Source organism: Clarias gariepinus, chromosome 22 (assembly GCF_024256425.1).
Source record: "Clarias gariepinus isolate MV-2021 ecotype Netherlands chromosome 22, CGAR_prim_01v2, whole genome shotgun sequence".
NCBI lineage: Eukaryota > Metazoa > Chordata > Actinopteri > Siluriformes > Clariidae > Clarias > Clarias gariepinus.
This window is the reverse complement of record NC_071121.1, coordinates 5,219,111-5,240,367: the sequence shown is the minus strand read 5'-3', so window position 1 is coordinate 5,240,367 and position 21,257 is coordinate 5,219,111. Positions and strand designations below refer to the sequence as shown.

Sequence of the window (21,257 nt, the reverse complement as noted above, 5' to 3'; positions counted from 1 at the left end):
CCCGATAGAACACCTTTGGAATTAATTAGAGTGGAGACTGCGTGCCAGGCCTTCTTGTCCAAGATCAGTGTCTGACCTCACAAATGCACTTCTGGTCAGACAAGAAAGGTCAAAAAACTCACCCTAAACACACTCCTAAGACCTTGTGAAAAGCCTTTCCTGAAGAGTTGAAGCTGTTATATAGTAGCTGCAAAGGGGGTGGGGCCAACATCATATTAAACCCCATGGATTAAAAATCGGATGTTACTTAAGTTCATATGCATGTGAAGGCAGGCGAGCGAATACTCCCTTATGCTTACTTAGTACCTTAAAATTCTGCTATTTTCCGCTTTGCATTTTTACTTTTTACCTCCAGCAATGTGAAAAAATCATACGGGATGGTGAAACTTGTAAAGTAAAACCATAAGGTCTATGCCATGTCCATGTGACCAAGTGGACACAGACTACCTGATTAATGTATGCACCATTCAAAGAATCTGACACATCCAGCAGCCATTTAGATGACTTTATTTTCATACCGAAGCAGCATTCAGATGTTTCGACAAGTTCAGCTTCATTAAACCCCAAACAGCAATTTAAATACGTTTCCCTCCTGCCAGAGTTTCTTATGAGTTCAGACACGTTCTTCAGGTGCTTCAGCTCGTCCTCTCCCCAGGAGAACCCTGACCAATGTGCGCCTGGCCTGCTTAAACCTCCTTCTCCCGGCTCAGATCGGTAGTGTTACATTAGTTGCACAGTTTAAGATTGTTGTTTTTATTAACTTTTTTTTTGTTGATGTTGTTAAACATAAGTGCAGGCCTGAGCAGGCTGTTCATTTCCATTCAGTCACAGGATTAATCAGCAACACTGAATACCAGAGAAAGGTGTCTTGAAATAACAATGCATATTATCATATTTGGTTCTGAGATGCCAAAGCCCTTGATGAAGAATTCATAAATAGACTCAAACAAGAACAAAAACAAACAAACAAACAAAAAAAAAGCACCCTTAAAACATGTCACCTCATTTAGGGTGAATTGGCCTTTTTCCCCCTACTAGCTTTTTTAAATATTTTTTTTTTAGCCAAATTAAGATTTAAATTAAGCTACGTAAAATAGTCAAATAATCAAAATGCTGTTTTTCAGTTTGTTCATCAGAGACGTCAAACAAACTGTGCTTGTGTGGTGTTAAAGAGCCACTCGTGAGACAAGGAAGGGGATCGGAGGCATGCAGACACAGAGACTTTGGGTGGGACTTGTTTTAGACAAGAGCGGATATGATCAGGATGAATATATGTGTATGCGTGTGTGTGTGTGTGCGTGCGTGTGTGTGCGTTTGAATGACTTTCAGTTTAGCGGTGGAACTGCACTTCTGTTCGGTGGCTCCTCAGTCCAGTTAGCATGTCCTGAAGGACGTCCTGGGTGCGGCTGCAGTTTATTCTTTGATCTACAATGTAAAAGAAACAGTTATTAAGAGCTAAACAATATGACATCAAAGCGTACTGGTAAGGGCTTAATGCAATTAGCATCATTGTGTTATCATAATTAACAAGACTCATCTCTAAACAGACTTTATAGTGAGCAGTGTTGGGGGACGTTACTTTTTAAAGTAACTAATTACAGTACATTACAAAATTACTGTCTTTAAAAAGTAATCAGTTACATTACAGCGTTACTTTCCGATAAAAGTAACTAGTTCAAGTACTTTTCCATTACGGAAAATAAAAACTCCTTTGTGATTCCTCATGTATGTTGTTTTAGTCAAGACCTTTTATAATTATTCTACCATCATCACTCAGTGAAGTTTGACCCATTATCTGTTAATTGCAAATAGCACTATCTCACCTACGCGGTTTTGCGCGGTGGCCATAAGTACGGTCCATCATGATTCACCGCCAGTTTTGGCGCTGTAATTAATCTCATTTGGCGCATCTTTCTGCACATCGGTACTGATCCACTGGCCTTTTACCCTCAGATTGTTTTTTTTTTATTCACATCAAAGCTGGGAGGTTGAACAAACCCAGGTCAGTTTGCTCAAGTGTCTGACGGCATTGGTGGCTCAGTGGTAGGTTCCTCACCTACCACGCGGGCGGCCCACATTTAATTCCTAGCCAATGCTTAAACTTCAGTGACTGGATGCAGGGCCGGTCCTAAACCCCGGATTAAAATGGGAGGGTTGCGTTAGGAATGGCATCCGGAGTAAAAACCTGTGCCAAGTTTTTGTGTGGATCAGTTGGTCTGCTGTCGCGACTCCTCGACGGGAATAGCCGAAAGACCAACGATTATAACATCTAATGTCAGAAGTCAGAATCAGCTGAGAACACTCACTACACTGAAGGAGGAAACCGACATCAGTTCTAATACAATAAAAAAATTTTCATTGCCAAATCAGTTTGCAGTAAGTAAGCTTTTAAATGCATTTTTGTTTGTGGATCCAGTTTTGAGCCCCCCCAAGATGTACGTACTGGAATACTTATTATTCATTGGGAATGTGGAAACGTTTAATGTTGTAGCTTGCTGCTATAGATCACGTCACTTTATAATACGTTTATGTATAACCTTCGCTGCAACAATGAGTGAGTGAGTGAGTGAGTGGGAGAACGATTGACTAAGCATGTGAGTGGGTAAGTAAATAAGTAAGTGAGCTAGTGAGTGAGTGAGCGAGTAAACAGGTAAGTAAATGTGTAAGTGGTTTAAGTGAGCTGGTGAGTGAATGAGCAAGTAATAAAGTAGGTTTACTGAGTAAGTAAACAAGTCACTAAATAACTGAGTAAGTGGGTAAGCAAGCGACTACGGAAATGAGTGACTGAGCGGGAAAGCGAGTGATAGAGTGAGTCAGTGAGCGCGTAAGTAAATGAGTAAGTGCGTAAGAGACTGACTGATTAAGTGGGCTAAGTAAGTGAGAAGGTAAATGAGCGAGTGAGAAGTGAGTGAACAAGTGAGTTAGAAAGTAAACAAGTGAGATTAAGCAAGAGATTGAATAAGTGAGTGAGTGAGCGAGCGAGCGAGCAAAAGACTGGGCGGGCGAGCAAGCAAGTGTGTGCGTGTGTGAGAGAGGAAGAAAAGGAGTGTGAGTGAGCGAGTGATACCTCTGTGACGACCCCAGCAGCGATGGTGGAGCCGACATAGCGCAGCATGAAGCGGCCGAGTTCTTTATAGTCCTTATAGAGCTCCAGAGCCACAGGTCTCTGAGTCTGAATCTCCACCACAGCGTTCTGACCTTTACCCAAACATCTACACACACACACAGACACACACACACACACACACACACACACACACACACACACCACATTGACACAACCGGCACGAAACGTAATCTTACCCTAAACTTTATCAACACAGTGCATTTATGAAATATTAATACAGTCTATTCCATGTGTATCTCCTTATTTGATAAAATAGCTTAATCAGAGGTATTTTGGGATTTCTTTAAATATTTTTATTCTCATGCAGTTCTTTAAAAAAGCGCATTGGTTTTAGCATTTTTAGACAAGAAAAATGTGGTTTGCATACTTAAAACACAAACTTATATAAATAAAAATTATTTAAAAAACCTAAATAATATGAAGCTCCCTGTATGATATGACTGCCGTCCATAAAAAAAAATACATAAAAGCATCAATAACATCTCTACATGTTGATAAGAAAAAAAAAATGTATTTAATAAATGGGATTTGGGATAAACAGCCCAAATAAGAAGAGCAATAGCTAATAATACATCAGATTAACGTATGTTTTTCTCTCATTTAAGTCATCATCAGGCCCTAATTACGGCTGCATTAACATGATGTGTCTACAGATTCCCAACACTATACCACACTCACTTGGGTTTCTTTTTCAGAACCTCGCCGCTGGTTTTGTGTAACACACTGACGAGCTTCCTGATGGTGGCAGGCTCACTCACTGTCTGGTAGTGCAACAGCACCTAATAATCAGAAACACAGTTTAAAATGATGCACTAGGTATGATGATAATGAATCGATTAATTGCTGTTACGAAATTAAATTATTAACAATGTATTAAGAGATAATGTTTGTTTTAAATGAGGATGCTCCATAGCTTGGTAGATCTGTTTATTCACCACAAGAGGGCGCAGTTGCCGATTAAACCAGTTAGATTTGTCTTGCCTAACGTACCATTAATAATTAATGATCGATAACCTCATCTTAACTATCAGTTAAGAAAAATGTGTGAAATCTGAAAGATAGGGCAAATGCAAATAGTTTAAAAAGGCAGACAGAAAGAATTTATTAAGATAAGCCTGAGGTTGAGTGAACTCACAGGGATTCCTTGTGTAACCGGGAATTCAATGTTAAACAGAAGGATTCTGGCTCGGAAGCGAGTGCAGGCCCTGATGGGCTCCTTGGGGTCACAGAAAACACAGCCGACACTAAAGAACAAGAACAACAGTGTGAATGCAAAAAGCTATAAGAGGCTAAGAAAAAAAAATGACTTAATGCTGTATGTTTACATTTATTTTATACATTGTTTTAAGTAGCGATAAATCATTAAACAAGATCAAAAGCATGCAGCGTTAATGCTTTACATGAGAAACATACTCAATATACACTGATCAGCTATAACATTAAAAACCATTTTGGGTTCCCCTAGTGCCATGTAATTTATCTTAAAATATTAATGTTATAATTCATATTAATAAAAAAAAACTGAAATGGTCAAACGAACAAAAGTAAAACTTTGCTACAATGTTTCTTTGCACACTCATTGTAAGAGAATCAGTTAGGTTGTGTTGTTAACTAAACTATTACACAAATGATTCAACTTTCATCAGAAGTCTAAAAATACATTTCCAATGATCTGTTTTATTTATGTTACTTGTGTGCACCCAGTTAATCATCTGAGATGAAATAATAAGATATCCAGTGTAGGTCCTGGAGAAGATATTGGATATTGAAGAAGACAGATCCGACATCAGAAGTGAAACACTTGGCCAAAAATTGGATCTAGGAAAATTTTTTGGAAACTGAAGCTAATTGCATGTAAGTGTTTTTTTTTTTTCTTCTTAGTTTGTTTGGATTAAATTGTACCTTGTACCTTATTTAAAATGAAAGTGATTTTCGTGTGAGAAAGAGTGAAAGTGTTTTTTAAGTCCTTCAAGTTAAGGGGGAAAAAAAGCCGGACGAGTATTATAGGAAGAGGATTGTTAATGACTGACACTGAGAAGGTTTCAGCATCGGTATAAGCATCTTAAAAGAGAAACTGCTAACTCTAATGATAATTGAGAATTCTGGGTGTGGTCAGATTAATTTTTTATGTCTATCTGAAGAGTCACTTTTAAAGGTCCCATATTTGACCTCAGACCTCCTGCAAAGTGTCTGGTATGTACCAGCTGAAATACACTGAACGGACAAAAGTATTTGGCCAAACCTGCAATGACACCGTATCCAAAAACATATACTTTAATATGGAGTTGGCACTCCTTTTGTAGCTATAACACCTTCCACTTTTCGTGGAAGGCCATCCACAAGATTTTGGAGTGTTTCTGTGGGAATTTATTCTGTAGAGTTGAGGTCAGGGCTCTGTGTTAGGTCCAGTCGAGTTCAACTCATCAATCCATGTCTTCATGGTGCTTGCTTTGTGCACTGGGGTACAGTGATGTTGGAACAGAAAAAGGCTTTAACCAAACTGTTGCTACAAAGTTCAAAACTAACAGTAGTGATGTCCAAGATGTCTTGGTACATTATGCTAAAGCATTAAGATTGCCCTTCATTGGGAATAAGGGACCTGACAAAAAATTTATTAACAGGTCCGGAGAAATACTTTTGTCCATATAGTGTCAATTTAGCTTTTATTTAATGCATTTTAAATACCTCACTTACCCTTTATTTCACTCTTTCTCCACATGCACTATTACAGCGTCTTCATACTGTAAATTAGTTACTCTTGAGGCACGCCACACCATAAAACAGAGCGGAGCAACAAGCCGGGGGAGAGGATATTTTTATGAGGTCACAATAGGAGAAAAATCTAATTAGCTTGTTTAAGCCCTAGTCAATTAAAAAAAAATGTGAAAAGGACATGAAGGTAATGTATTTCTCACTTTCTGTTTGTACAAATAAGCTGGGGACCGTCGAAATGTCTACATGTGACTAAAAAGCAAATTTTGCATAATAGGTCCCCTTAAAGTAACCCACAAAAGAAGAAGGGTGTAGTGAAATCAGGAAGTAAAATTTAATCATCTTGCCATGATTTCCGTTCACAAGAAGTCACGTTACTGGCATTTTTTTTAAAAACAGTTGCAAAACACACTATAAAGCCATCATTGTCCGGGTCTGCAACTCGAGACATACAATCCCATTATAATTACACACGTGTGGATGTAAAAAGATTTAAGGTATCGATTAAACTGTGTACATGTTTTACATATACATGTACATCCCTCTTACAGTACATCTCTATTACACTACTGCACTTATCCTAGTGTTTCACTAGTGCTTAGACAACATCTAAGTAGAAAGTTCTCTCAGTACCCCGGAGACATGATCGGACTGCCTACTTCACATCTGAAACGCTGGCCTCCCAGGAACTCCTTTAATGAGCCTAATATGTGGGATTGGCTTGGTGCGAGGTCAGGACTGTATAGGGGGAGGGATGTGGCAATAACTCCCAGCTGAATTCCTGTAATGTGCAAGTGGTGCTGGTGAATGATCATGTGTACAGTTCTCTCAGACAGGTTTGTCTCTTGCACAAATTGCTGACAAACCTTTTACAGGAAAGGCTTCAGTGGGCTCCGGGCCACCTCAGCCGGGATTGTCGTTCACGGACAAACAGCCTTCTTTAAAAAAACAAAAACAAAAAAAAAACGCGGGCCTCCGAGAAAGCGCTGGTTCGATCCCCGGGTGATGCTGTTACCTCTCACAGCCGGAGGTCATTGGCCGAGCTCTCTCAGAAGGGAGGGATGAGAGGTACTTTGTGCTCCCACAACACCAAACTGAGTCGGCTTCATTCTCGAGAAGGTCCTGGTTTGAACACCCCTCATGCATGTACAGTATGTAATATATTATTAAAAGCAATTAACATTATCATACTTACTGTAATATTGACCGTGTTCAGTTTAACAACACTTTTCTTTTTCAAATGCTTCAGTGCTCTCAGGTCCACTTTGTGCAGTTTTTCGATTGTCATAACATTTTGATAAATCTGCCACTTCCCCTTCTATAAACTCGGTCATACTGTACCTCTTTCAGTTTTCCAAATGAAACCAAACAGACCTCATTATAATTTTTGTCCTAAAAAAGTGGAGTATACTGTAATATGTTGCTTCCTGTACTGCCACACAAAATTTGCAGTTTTTTTTATTTATTTATTTTTTTACGAATCTACTTTTTATTGACTCAATAATAAATAATCATAAAATGAACATTTAAAACCAAATGTGTACTAAATTAAATTATGGCACGTAAGACCCTTTGCAAAGTACTGTACATGTTTTTAATTTGTCATGTTTAAAAATCATGTTTTAATGACTTGATTGTCTATAACCAAGGAAGGACTTTTTTTCAAATCCTAATTAGCTAGCCACTTTGCTAGACGCTTAGTGTAATGTAGTGTAGTGTGATAGGGTTTAGTTCAGATCGGCGTTTCTTGGTCCCAGTGGATGAAAGCCAATAATCAAGGTCAAAGTATAATACCATGTTGCAGGTACCAGTTCCCGAGACTGTAACCTTCATCCTCCACAGGAAAATAAATCTCCTTCTGCCTTTATCTACTTACTTGATCTTTATAATGTCCATCCCTGTGACGGTCAGACTGACGTGGTCACCGGCGGCCGCCCAGTCTAACGCCTCATCGTGAAGACTGATACCTACACACACACACACAAGACGCATGGTCAGATCACCACAAGAGGGCAGTATTACGTTACTGCAACATGAGACGTGATCTCAACACCAACCGTCAACTTGTTTTTCTCCTGCTTTAATGGTCAAGGTGAAGATTTTGAATTTGGAGCGCGCATACACACAAGTGACTGTATCGATGGTGTTACCTTTCACAGTGCAGGTCTCGTTGGGAGGCATGGCCAGCACTCGGTCGCCTGTCTGTACGAAGCCGGCTTCGATTTTCCCGGACACGCAGAAGCCAGAACCCTGATCTGAAAGCACATGGGGTTTCTCCTCATTACTCATGCCAAGCCATCATTGAAAGTAGAGAAGTTCAGGGACCCGGGCGGGAGAGGGGAGACAACAAACAACCCAAACACCTCAATTAACGTAAATGAAGCCCATTAGTCAGCGTGCACCCGATTTCTGTTGTACGTTTGTATAGTTTGGAATTAAGAGTTGCATAGTTCATCTTGTTCACAAAGAAAGAAAGTCGAAAAAAAAAAAAAAGATGAAAAGCGTAGTACAAGTGCATAGATACGACTCTTTGGAGTAAGTGGAAAGTTCTAGAAATTTCTCCACCCACTTGTGCACCTTTCAATCCAGATCCTGGTGTCAATAAGTTTTGACACCTTTCATCATTTTTAATGCTCATTTGGTAAAAAAACACGATGCCAGGGCCTCTGCTTCTACCTCAGAAACTCTGAGAATGGAAAAAAAAAAAAAAAGAACTGAAAGGTGAGAACAGAGCGATGGGCGAGAATGACTAATACGATATGCCGCAACACTGTGCGTGAAAAGTAAAGGAGACAAACGCTTTGTAATGTGAATTCACACCGTGTGTGCAAAAATGCAAAAAAAAGTGCTGAAATATAGCGAGAAAATGTGAGAACTGAAATAAATTAGCTTATGAATGCTTTCACACCTGTGAATCAGCGCGCAAATTAGATTCAGAATCAGAATGAAACTGACATATTTGTTATTTTGGTTAGAATATTGAAAATGGAAATACATTTTATTTCATTTAAAATTGAATATTATTTTTGAAAAATATAATTGATCTTGTGATCAATTAAGAAACATTTCAGGTATCATAATTAAATAAATAAATGCCATAAGCAACTAATCATTAAATGTTACCTTTTTAAAGCTTTTATAAAACTTTATTTTATAAAAAGGAGTGTTTTTCATTGCCAAAACATTCATTTGTGCAGACATGAAATAAATTCTGTCTTTTACTATTATTATTATCATTATTGTTATATGGTATATCTATATATACACTCCCCAGTCACTTCATTACATACACCTGTTCAACTGCTTGTTAGCACAAATATCTAATCAGGCAATCACATGGCAGCAACTCGATGCATCTAGACATGTTTAGGAAGATCTGCTGAAGTTCAAACCGAGTATCACGAAAGAGAAAGAAAGGACTTTAAATTTAAGTGACTTTAAACATGGCACGGTTGTTGGTGCCAGACAGGATGGTCTGAGTATTATTTCCTGAACTGCTGATCTACTGGGATTTTCACATGCAACCATCTCTAGGGTTTATAGACAATGGTGTAAAAAGAGAAAACACCCAGGGAGGGCAGTTCTCCAGGCGAAACTGCTTTGTCGTTGCCAGAGGTCAGACTGGTTCGAGCTAATGGAGAGGCAACCCAAATTCACACCAGGTGTCAGTCCTGTCTGCTAAGAACGGGAAATTGAAGCTACAATTCACACTTTTATTTCTGCTGCATGATTTAGTTCATAAGATCAGAATTACAAGCCTCGTATTCTTGGTGCTGGTGTAATGGTGTGAGTGAGATTTTCTTGGCATGCGTTGGGCCCCTTAGTACCAAGTGAGCACATTTTAAACACCATAGTCTGCCTGATTGTTGATGATCATGTTCCAGGATAACGCGCCATGTCACAAATCTGAAATCATCTTAAACTGGTTTCTTCAACATGACATTGAGGTCCCTGTACTCAAACTTCCTCCACAGTTTTTTTATTCTTTACATTGTATATTTGTGTCAAAGGTGAATAGGATTCACTTTTTGACGGACTTATGTACAAATCCGATGTACGAACGTGCTCCCGGAATGGAACTCAAATTCAAATTTTATTTGTCACATACACAGGCATACACAGTACGATATGCAGTGAAACTCTGATAAGTTGGGGACTAGGAAGGTGCACCTAGCAAACCGAAGTGGCCAGTGAGTGTACATTTGTTAGCAAATCAAATATCATTCATACAGTGTATGGAAAATGTATCTTAAATCATCATTTTTTTTTTGCTCATACATCAAGTGCTCATTTTCGTTTTCGACCAAATTCCCGATTGCGCAGCGCTCCTGCAGTGCTATGGCTCAGGCTCAGAGTGCATCACGATGTGCAATTTAGCTGCTCGCATCTACAAAAGGAAGAAAACCAAATACACACTGCATATTTGATTCACTTCCTGCAGTCGAATTGACTCAGACTTGAAACACTCTCTCGTTGCAAATTTAACTGCAATAGAGACTCACACGCTCCCGGACCGCCTGCTAGGTTGTGTATCCGGGTGTTAATGCATTTTTCTCACCTGTCCAAAATGAACCTTAAGGAAACAAGGAGGAAACACATTCGGTTTGGTTCCATTTGACTAAACCATGCATTCGTGAAAGCACCCTGATGGTCCCGGTTAAGAAGGTTGAGAAGTGTGTGTGTGAGATTTTGTGAGGGTGATGTCGCTGACCTTTAAAGACGTCTGACACGCAGAGTCTGAAGGGCTTCTCGACTGATCTCTGAGGTGCTTTGAACGAGTCTGCAGGAGAAAGAGAAAGGGAAAACCAAGAATCCAAGTTATTGTTTTTTTGGGAGATTTATGAATGACTAAGCCAGAGCTTTTTCAAATCCAGCACAGGCTGTTATTCACCAACACTTAAACACACCCACCGAACCCGGCAATTAACAGATTAGTTAAATCAGTTGTGTTTGAGCAGAAGGATCACCAAATACCGCTGGACAGCGGCCCTCCAGGGCAGGATTTGAACCCCTGGCTGTAAAAGGTTAACACTTCAGTACTTTCCTGGTCTCTCTTTTACTGTTAATCATATTCATGGCCTGGCGGAAAAAAAAAACTCCTCACCTTTATATGTCTACATACAAAGTGACACACAAAAAGTAAAAAATGTCTTTAAATAGAAGAATTAATGTTTGAAGCTAATGATCAAATTAGAAGTCTATATATGATGAATATATAAACATTAAACATTTCTTAAAGTAGCAGATGTTCCATGCAGAAGTGATTTCTTTCACAACTGTGGATCTAAGCTGATTCTGACCAAAAAACAAAAGAAAAAATGCCTATAGTGCCAGTCTTGAGCCCTCTCATTTCTTCATATTTTGCTTTTTAAATATTCTTATATTTTAATGCAGTCTTCTGGGAATAGTTGTCCAGGCTTTCTAAATGACTTATAAAATTTTTTTTATCAGTCTCATTTTCAGTTCAGTCCCTGTACCTATGCAGTTTCAGAGTAATGTTTTTTTTAGTTCAGCCACGCAGTGACATATAAAAGATTCAATCTCAAGGCATAAACCAGTAAGAAACAGGTACAGATGATGACAGATGATCAGGCTGGTGATTTCATATACTGCTGATGCTGAAGGGTTGAGAACGGACGAAAGGGGGAAACAACCAAATTGTTAAATGCCATATTTAGGCACTTGGCAGCCTGTCGCAGTAAAACACTTGTTCAAATTTGTTCCTTTAAATAAACCTGTCATAGAAAAATACATTAAAAAGTCAGAAACCTGAACCACACGTTGTTCAAGCATTTTCAGATCTGCTTCCTCCCCCTTTCTCCAAATTTATAAATATTGAGTAGGAGTCCACAATAGGAGTCCTCATTAATCAGTCTGCATCTTCTGTATCTGTCTTCATCGCTAGTCGCTCATTATGACATCTTTTCACACACCGGTAGTTATGGAAACAATCACTGATTCATTATCAGTTCTGTCGAGAAAACTTCCTGCCATTTTATTAACTCATTTAAGCATTTTTAAAAAATCATTATTATTAGTCCAAGCTCTTCTGTGTGCAAGCATTTATTTATTTTTTTCTCCATCTGAAGATATGAAACAAGTACAAATTGATTTTAATTTGCTATCAGAAGCCACTATTGAAAAAACTTGATTAAATCATTAAAAAATATACATAAATAAATAAATAAATAAATTCCTACTTAAGCCAACAAGGCTAATAAATATGTTTAAGAAGACGAACTGTTTAACCGTTGTGTCCGTTTTACCTTCTCGTGTATCATCAGGCAAGGATGGAAAGTACAGGTCTAAAGGCTCATTAGAGATCAATAATTAATTCAGTTACAGATTGTGATTCTTTTGTGTGATAATTTATGTATCGTCAGACTGACTCTAACAATTAAAGTTATCCGGAATTAATTGTGGAATTGTAATGGAGTGGCTAGCACCGTTTTAGAATCCGAACCCTATTGAGCTGTTGTGGAAGCAGCGTGACCGTATAGACCGGAGAAAGACTTCATCATGCCAATCCATCTTGTGAAGATGCGTCAGGAAGCACGGGGTGAAATCTAATCAGATTATCTTAAAAAATTGACAGCTAGGCTATAATTGCTGCAAAAGGTGTTTTTTATTTGTGATTAAGGCAAAGTTTAAAGGACACATTTATCACTTCCATCAAAATCATTGCTTCTAATTATTTCTAGCATGTCTTGTTCTTCAGCTACTGTATGTTATCTATTCAGACTAAATGTCATGTGTGCGTTTCCTTGAAAAACAATTACATTTCTAAATGATCACAAACTTTTAAGTGGTAAGTCTACTTCTTACTCGACACAAAGTTGGAAGTGAATATTTTTGCACTGTATGCTGTAGTATTACTGTACAATGTGACTCGAACTGAATTAGTTTACGAAGCAGGTGGGGTCCCTTAACGGGATATGCCCGTGATTACCTTAAAGTCGCCTAACAACCAGCAGAGGGCACAGAAATCTACGCACAAACGCCTTCTTTAAAAATCTATTAACTTTTGACACACAATTAAAATCAACACCGACTTAAATCAAAGGCGGTCAAAGCGGCGCAAAAACACCTACATGTGTGAAAACCTTTCTGGGTTTATCTTTTTGATGCACACACTACGTTTTACAAACCTTCACACCTACTTGCAAACCATGTGCAGCTCTACGGAAACCACAGTGTGTTTAAAAAAAAAAAAAAAAAAACACTGACCGTTCACACAGTGACACTATTTGTTTCTATTAGGATTTATTGCCATATCGGCATCTCAGGCTATTTCATGGCAGATACATATTAAACATTAAACTGATTTATTTATTGTTACAATATAATCGATTTAAAGAGTTGTGGAAAAGGTAAATAAAATAATAATAATAATAATAAAAACAAATAAATATCACCTTATAACATGGCCTTGGCCAGAAGAACAAAACTTGGTAAGGTTCTTTTGCACTTTTGCTAAAAACCGTAAAAGTTTTTCTGGTTTTGTCCTGCAAAATATGTTTTTTTTTAAATCTTGTTCTGGTAGAAATATGCTTCATGGTATTTGCTTCATGGTTAGAGCAGTGCTACGGTGCTGACATTTTGCAGCTTCTTCACCCTTTAATAAATACGCATGGGTTAAATTTGTATGTCCTATACGGCCCCTTGTATATACGACCTGGTCGTGACTGGATTCGAAGGGGTGAAAGCATCTTTTTCCCCCCATCACTGGGTTTATTTCCAATAATAAGTTGTTTTGGTACTGTCTCCATTCTGCTTGCTGTTTATTTAATATATACTGATTCAGTAAAGACAATATTGTGATGGTTTTTCTGTAGTTGGTCTTGATTAATCTATCTATAATTTTTGGGTACAGGATTACATTTACAGGATTGATATAGCGGTGCTGCGCGCTTACAAACAACCATGCGCAGACCTGCGGGCGCTACAGGCTCATGAAGAAAAAAATTAATAAATTTGTATTTGCATTGCACTAAGACAACATTCATTTTCTCAGCACACATCATGTGATTTAGTCCCATGTGATGTCATTACCAACAGGGAACAGTAAATGATGCTGCTATTTTATTTATATTTGGATTGTAAACGGTCCAAAACTAATCTCTGTGCCCTTAAATGAAACTAATACTGTGCCTTTTAGTCAAACCAGGAAATTAAGCGAATGAGTAATTAATGAGTATTAACACTAGCGCTACATGATGAATTCCTATCACAGAAAGTACAGAATTTCTTTTGCGCTTTTCCATTTGTGTACTGATCTAGATAAATTTACTATAAATTTATAATATAAATGTACGGGTTGATCAGCCGTAACCGATCCGCCTCGGACAGAACCGATTCTGTGGCGAGTGCACGAGCTTCTGAGTGGTGCAACAGAAACTCATTTTTATGACATTACATCATCAAAAGTTGCACATTAAAAAGCCTCCGATTGGCCTTTTACTCCAAACTCTGCGGTCGATTTAGTGTTGAAACACACTCATTACACACACGCTTACATCAGCCTCAAAACACAACGGATGCTGATTAGTCTTGAAATATATGCGTTACACACAACGGCGTCCCATTTGGTAGAAATAACAATTATGGCGAATGACCAAAATACATGCTGCTCAGTAACAATGTAGCTTTTTTTTGTTTTATTTAATTTAAAGTTAAATGTTAAGCTCTTGTATTTGAAGTCAGTTTGTATTGTTTAAATGCTGCGTTTGGTTTTTAAGTGAGAAAACTAATGTTATAAGGAATGGACTACAATTAAATACTCATGTTCAAGTCAGTTTTGAAGCTGTCGAATAGAGCTAAGGTAAAAAACTTTCTAGTTATGACCTTTTTTTTTTGTTTGTTTATTTCTTAAAATTGTAACAAAATTGGGATTGGGATATTAATAAAATCGTAATACAAATTGGCACCAAGATATCGTGATAATATCGTATCGGGTGGTCCCTGGTGATTCCCGTCCTTAATGAACATCAATTAACTCAAACTTAAAATATTCTAATATTTTGAGATACAAAATTTTCATGACCTGTAAGCCGTGATCATTAAAATGAAAACAAAAAAAAAGCTTGAAATATTTTACTTAAAATGTATTTCAATTTAAGTGGAATGAATCTAGATTATTTGAGAGTTTCCTCTTTTTAAATTAAATAACTATGTAATTTATATATATCATTTTTAAACAACTTTCTGGAAAAAAGTATTTTCTTTCAGAATTATCATAATTTTTTGAATATTTATGATAATTATGAAATAATAATTATGAAAGAAAACACTTTGTATTCAAAACTCCTGATTTTAAACTATAAGCTTTCACTCCAAATATTGACTGTTTATTTTATTACTCTTTATTACTCCTTATAGAAGTTTCTTTTATGTAGAAATGTTTTCAAAAGCATCTTTTTCTTATGCCATATTTTTTTATGTGCCCAACACTTCTACACAGTACTATAAGTGAAACAGCTGTTAGGTTTTACTGAACATGCTGGAGAATACGAGTTCTTCTGGTAACTGTCACACTCGCTTCTTTCTATTTTTATGCAAATCCCAGGAGCGTACATTACATTTTTTGTTTCCATCTGAAAACTGGTCTGTCTTATACTATATATTTTTTTTATAAATTTTTTAAGTTATATTTGGAAATACTGAATGATTTTGTACATAATTATTCAGACAAGATAAACATACATAACAAAATTGGTACAGCTCATAATATGATGCCTAAGATTTTGCAAAATTTTATGCAAAAACTTCCAAATTTAATTTAAAAAGAGGAAACTCTCATATTCTAGATTTATTCTATTAATATATACTTATACATTTATTTATTATATTATTTATATATAATCATTTGCCCGGCACTTCATAAGCAGGATCTCCCCTCTTGGACAAGGCTCAGGATTAACCGTCTGGGGCCTTTTTTTTTTTTTTTTAATGGAATCAAACTAGGCATGCTACAAATTTTATCCGCATTCGTGCGTGGGTTCACACACTGGTTAACTGCTGGAAAATCCTAATTAATACACACAGCACCAACTCGCAGGTTTTCTGCGTGAACGCAGAATTCTGCAAAACCTTAAACCTTGTATCAAAAGGACATACAGACCTATCTGTTCCAGCAGACTTGGGCCTTTGTACCAGGCACTGAGGGCAGCTTCGGTGCTTCTGGTGGTGAGATTCTGTCCTGACAGACCGCTGGTGGGGACGTAATACACATCTGAGTCCTGTAGAGCAATCACATCGCAAACAATACGTTAAACCGAGAGCACAGTACATTATCTACCCTGGAATTAGAGATAAACATTTAAACAGTCTATGTATGCACACACACACAGGAATATACACTGATCAGCCATCACTTTATGACCATCCATCAGATGTGGAGTACAGTAGGTCCCCGATTTTGACACCAAAATATGATGTCACTCACAGTTCCATTGGCCTTATATGACCCTGTCATTAGTTCAGCGATTTCCCTTTCTTGGATTACTTTTGATCAGTCGTGACCACTACAGACCAGGAACAAACCACAAGACCTGCAGTTTTGGAGTCTGCAGTTATGGCCCTTCTCACGGTAGCAACATTTTCAATATACACCTACATTTGCAACAGTGCCTGGAAGTGGGTGAGACATACAGTATAGGAGTAAGTGAACCTTTTTTCCTTAAGTTGATATGTTGAAAGCAGAAAAAATGGGCAAGTGTAAGGATCTGAGTGACTTTCACAAGGACCAAATTGTGATGTCTAGACGACTGGGTTAGAGCAACTCCAAAACTGCAGCTTGTATGAGATGTTCCCGATCTGCCGGAGTGGGGACAAACCAAAAGGAGGGAGATAAACTGGTGAACTAGCGACAGGTTCATAGGCGGCTAAGGCTTACAGTTGCACGTCCAATAGAAGAAGAAAAAAAAAAGTTGTGAATCAGTGTTTTGGTGATAAAAAAAAAAACACGTTACTTAATATTAGGCAGGTGGTCATAATGATATGGCTGATCGGTGCATATACAGTACTTGTTACTTACTGTGGTATAAAAGGTAAACAAATAGTTTTGTGTAAGAAAGAAGTCCCCGCTGTCTGCTGTCCCCCCAGTTGCAGGTCTGAGACGAGATTTTCCTTTACCGTAGCCACTTGTTGCTGACAAGTATTTTTTGTTTTTTTTTATTATTAATTGCTTAGTGATCATTTGTATATGGGTTAAATTCACCTCCAAATGGATTTTAAAGCATGTCATTATGTACTGCACTACATTTCGAAAACCTGTTTTGTACAATACATAAAACATTTCATAGGATGATGTTAAGAAACAGACCAGACGAGGGTGTGTTAAGAGTTAACTGTGCATCGTGTCAAGCCACATCACACAGACACTATGGCTTCTTTGGTTATTTTCCTGTACCAGCACACCCACGGACTGTTTTGTTTTCCACGTCATTATAAATAAGGGAAAGTACAAACAAGTGAGTCAAAGGAAAACCTTAACTTTTTTATTGTATATTGTTTATTACTAATTACTCTTACCACCCATAACATTAAAACCACAAAAACGGATCCGACTCGCGCCGAGCCATGGCCTCGCATTGACGTCTGAAGGTGTGAAAGTATCTCTGATTGAGACGCGAGGTGGATCATTTGTTCACTTCATCACAACCCACAGAACCGGATTGCGATCCGGGGAGTTTTGCAGGACAGCTCGGCACCCTGAACTCTGTCGTGGTCCTCGAACCCATCCCTGAACAACTAATGCTGTGTAGCAGGGTGCATTATTCTGGGTCTGCACTGATGTTTACTGTATGTAGGTGGTACTGTACATCTGGAAAAAGCGTATAGAGTGAAAAAGGTTCCTAGCAGAACGGCTATCATACCACCTTTCCCTCTGTCTTCCTCCCATCATGCATTCTGGTGCAACGTCTGTATAAATGATATAAAACCTGTGATTCATTAAACCAGGCGTCTTTCTTCTAAATTGCTCCAAGGTCCCGTTGTAATGCTCATGTTGGAGTCCGAAGCCAATAACGCCGGTTTACCAGCTCTCATTCACTGAAACACTTTCATTAGGTACTAATCCCTACGTCTGAAAGTCTGACTAAAATCACATTTAAATCTAGACTTAAATCTCATCTGTTGAGCTGTGCATTTGAATGAGCACTGTGCTGTGTCCGAACTGACTGCACTGTATTTTATGTTTAACTTGTACTTTTAACTGTTTTATTTTTATTCTAAAACTAATTTTAAGGATCACTACAAACTGTTTTTTTATTTTTAATAAAATTTTGCTATTATTTTTTATTTCTTTTTTATGGTTATTTTCTTCTCTTTGATGTAAAGCACTTTGACTTACCATTGTGTATGAAATGTGCTATACAATTAAACTCGCCTTGCCTAAGATGTCAACGGTTTTAACCAGGGGTCAGGGGTAGCTCTGGACTATGCTTCGGGAGGTACCAGGTTTAAACCCCACTACCACCAAGGTCCTTAATCCTCAACTGCTCAGATGTATAATGCAATAAAACATTTTTAAAAAGTCGCTCTAGATAAGGGCGTCTGACAAATGCCATAAATGCAAATGATCTGTGTTTATCTTTACTGTTTTAAAGAATACTTTTCATACTTCTTTCAAATATTTCCCGCACAAGAACCCTTGCTATTAATTTTTTGGAACATGGTCTTGCATTAGGATTATCCTGCAAACCACGATCTGGAACTGCCAAAGTGCATAAAATTTCCAGCCGGTGCGAGAACATCTCTCTCTATCTCATTTCTGAATATAGAGGACAAAATCAGCAGATGATAATCGGCAGACTTACATTGGTTTCCTGGTATCATGAAGCTGCCGACTTTTAAGCTGACAGCTTTATGATACCAGGAAACCAATGCATCATGAAGCTGTCATCGAACAGGTTTCTTTGAACTCCAGTGTATTAAAATGAGTCAGTCCTTATGATAGAAATCTACATCGGACCTTCTTAAACACCCAAACTAGCATCTCTTGCGAGCAGATCATCACATTTACGCTCGCGGGCTGTCTTACTGTACCTTGAACCCGGCCTGCTTGAGAAACTGGCCGAGTTTGGAAGTGATTTCTTGGAACCTCGACTGTTGCCAGTTCACCTAAGGTCGCAGACACACACACACACACACACACACACACACACACACACATGGGAGAAAGGTGGAGGAGGAGTTCTCAGAGGTTGGGGGAAATTTTGATTGACACTACTGTGGTTAATGTGGATTGTGTGGTCGCCTTTGTAACTCACCTGGTCCATCTTGTTGACAGCGATAGCGAGTTGGGTGACGCCGAGGGATCGTACGAGGAGAGCGTGTTCTCTGGTCTGACCGCCTGCCTCGAACCCGGCCTCGAACTCTCCCCGACTGGCGTCCACCACCAACACGGCCACGTCTGCCTGAACACACACACACACACACTTCTAGTCACAATCCTACTTAAAACAGCTCCCTACAAAGTGATCTGACACTTAGTCAGAGTCAAACTCCCCACCCCCCATCATTAACACAACTACACACACACACAAAACCACCAGAGTTCCACAACACTCATTTGCCTTAAAATGATACAAACTGATTAATATTTCACATAGAATAGTCAAGGTTGATGTGAGTAAAATATTACACCTGCACAGGGTACAAAATAAATTTGTAAATTCAACAAAAAAAAAAAAGCAGTAATAATTAAAAAAAATTACACCATTCAGAAATAAGAAGGCGAGTAGATTGATTGATTGGAAAAGCAAAAATAATGTTACTTTAAGCGATGACTTTAGACACAATAATTATGATCATGCTGTAACATGGCCTGTTTTTTTTTGGTGCATATTGAAATTTGTAACACCGTGCACATCCTATAATCAGGGTTATACCAGAGGCACGATTATGCCCATGTGGCAGAGTCTAAGTTTCGCTTTGACTCTTCTGGTAGTCCCTTAAAAACCTCACATCAAGAACAAATCGCACACTCAGGAAGGAAAAAAAAAGAAAAGGTTACACACGCACACAAATATAGATATACTATAGATATTCTATACAGTACATATATATCACATTTTCTCATGTTTGTTTGTAATAAATGATGCAACTCTCGCTATAGTTTGTTGGGAAATCACCTCCTACACCTCAGCATTTGGTGTACAGGAAATGAGGTCAAGCGTGTTCTCTACTTCCTGTAGCATGGACATGGTGTTGGTTCAAAAATTGTGTGTGTGTGTGTGTGTGCTCTTCTTTAATTAGTTCTCTCTCTTTCTCCCGCTTCATGTTCTTCCTAAAACACAAAGGCTTCACATTACAACCAATTTGGACACCAGGTTTCCGTGTTGTTTGCACTACATAACAGTTATTTGTCCAGGTCTATATCTAACTGAATAAACTAAACTCAAGCGGAGCTGTGTTTAATTCGGGTGCGGCCCGCGGACGTTTGCCAGCATCAGTGTCGCCGTATTTGTCTTATCTTTCTAGTCCACATGTATTGCAATAGGTTCTTTTGTTGCTCATGTTGTCGTCTTCCACAGGAGATTAAAAACCTTTGTGACAACTGTTGTATAACCCTTAGCGGAAAAAATACATCCACGTTTAAAAATGTCTGTTAAAAATATACCACATGGTCACGCTACCGTTTCATCGGATCCTCCTTTAGCTTGGATTACGGCACACAATGTGATGTCCAGTTCATGCATATAAAATAATTCCTGGTGCTCCCAGAACCACAGTGCGAATCCTGGAATATGGTCGTGCCATCAGGGAATAGAAACTCCACACTGTAGGTGTGATAAACTGTGATAAACATTCAGTACATTCAGGTCGTCGGCTGAGCGTTGCTGAGACTCGGCCAGGCCAACCGTAGCAACCCCTGGTCGTAACATTTCACAAGGGTCACATTATTGTGCTGAATCAAGCAAAAACAACAAATAAGGAGATTTGAAATTACTGGAACTTGGGTTCTACATATTATGAAAACGTTGTAGGATAGTGCTGAACCGGCAACTTTATGAAAAAAAAGTGGTTTGGGTTTTAAAAAAAAAAATCAGTAAGAGCATTTCCGGCGGCACGGGGGCGTAGTGGTTAGCCTTGCACGTTCCGGGTCCTGGGTTCGATTCCTGCGTGCATGGTGTACGCATGTTTTTCCCGTGCTTGTTGGGTTTCCCCCCCACAGTCCAAAGACACGCAGATTAGGCTGATTCCCGAATTCGGAGATGGTCCTCTGGAGAAGGACAAGAAAATGGCAACCCACTACAGTATTCTTACCAAGAAAACCCAATGGACAGCGCTCTAGGAAGGCCTGGCGTGCTTAGGACCAAACAGCTGTGTAATCAGAAAAGAGTCTTCAGTTTTCTAGGAGCATAAAGGTTGGACTTTGAAGGAATGTAAAAAAAAAAAAACGTCATGTGGGCTG

The 21,257-nt window shown here is 38.5% G+C and overlaps 1 protein-coding gene across 1 annotated transcript in view; it reads right to left on the bottom strand.

Moving 5' to 3' along the window:
* Window positions 1–490: 490 nt before the first annotated feature.
* Window positions 491–21,257, bottom strand: part of hbs1l (HBS1-like translational GTPase) — a 58,393-nt gene continuing 37,626 nt past the window's right edge. Inside the window, exons 9-18 of the mRNA XM_053482274.1 lie at window positions 19,111–19,257; window positions 18,887–18,961; window positions 15,960–16,077; window positions 10,551–10,619; window positions 7,990–8,094; window positions 7,716–7,806; window positions 4,263–4,371; window positions 3,806–3,906; window positions 3,068–3,212; window positions 491–1,425 (exon numbers count right to left, since the gene is read on the bottom strand). Of these exons, the coding sequence (XP_053338249.1) occupies window positions 1,414–1,425; window positions 3,068–3,212; window positions 3,806–3,906; window positions 4,263–4,371; window positions 7,716–7,806; window positions 7,990–8,094; window positions 10,551–10,619; window positions 15,960–16,077; window positions 18,887–18,961; window positions 19,111–19,257 (972 nt within the window). The 3' untranslated portion in view covers window positions 491–1,413. The remainder of the gene's footprint in view (window positions 1,426–3,067; window positions 3,213–3,805; window positions 3,907–4,262; window positions 4,372–7,715; window positions 7,807–7,989; window positions 8,095–10,550; window positions 10,620–15,959; window positions 16,078–18,886; window positions 18,962–19,110; window positions 19,258–21,257) is intronic.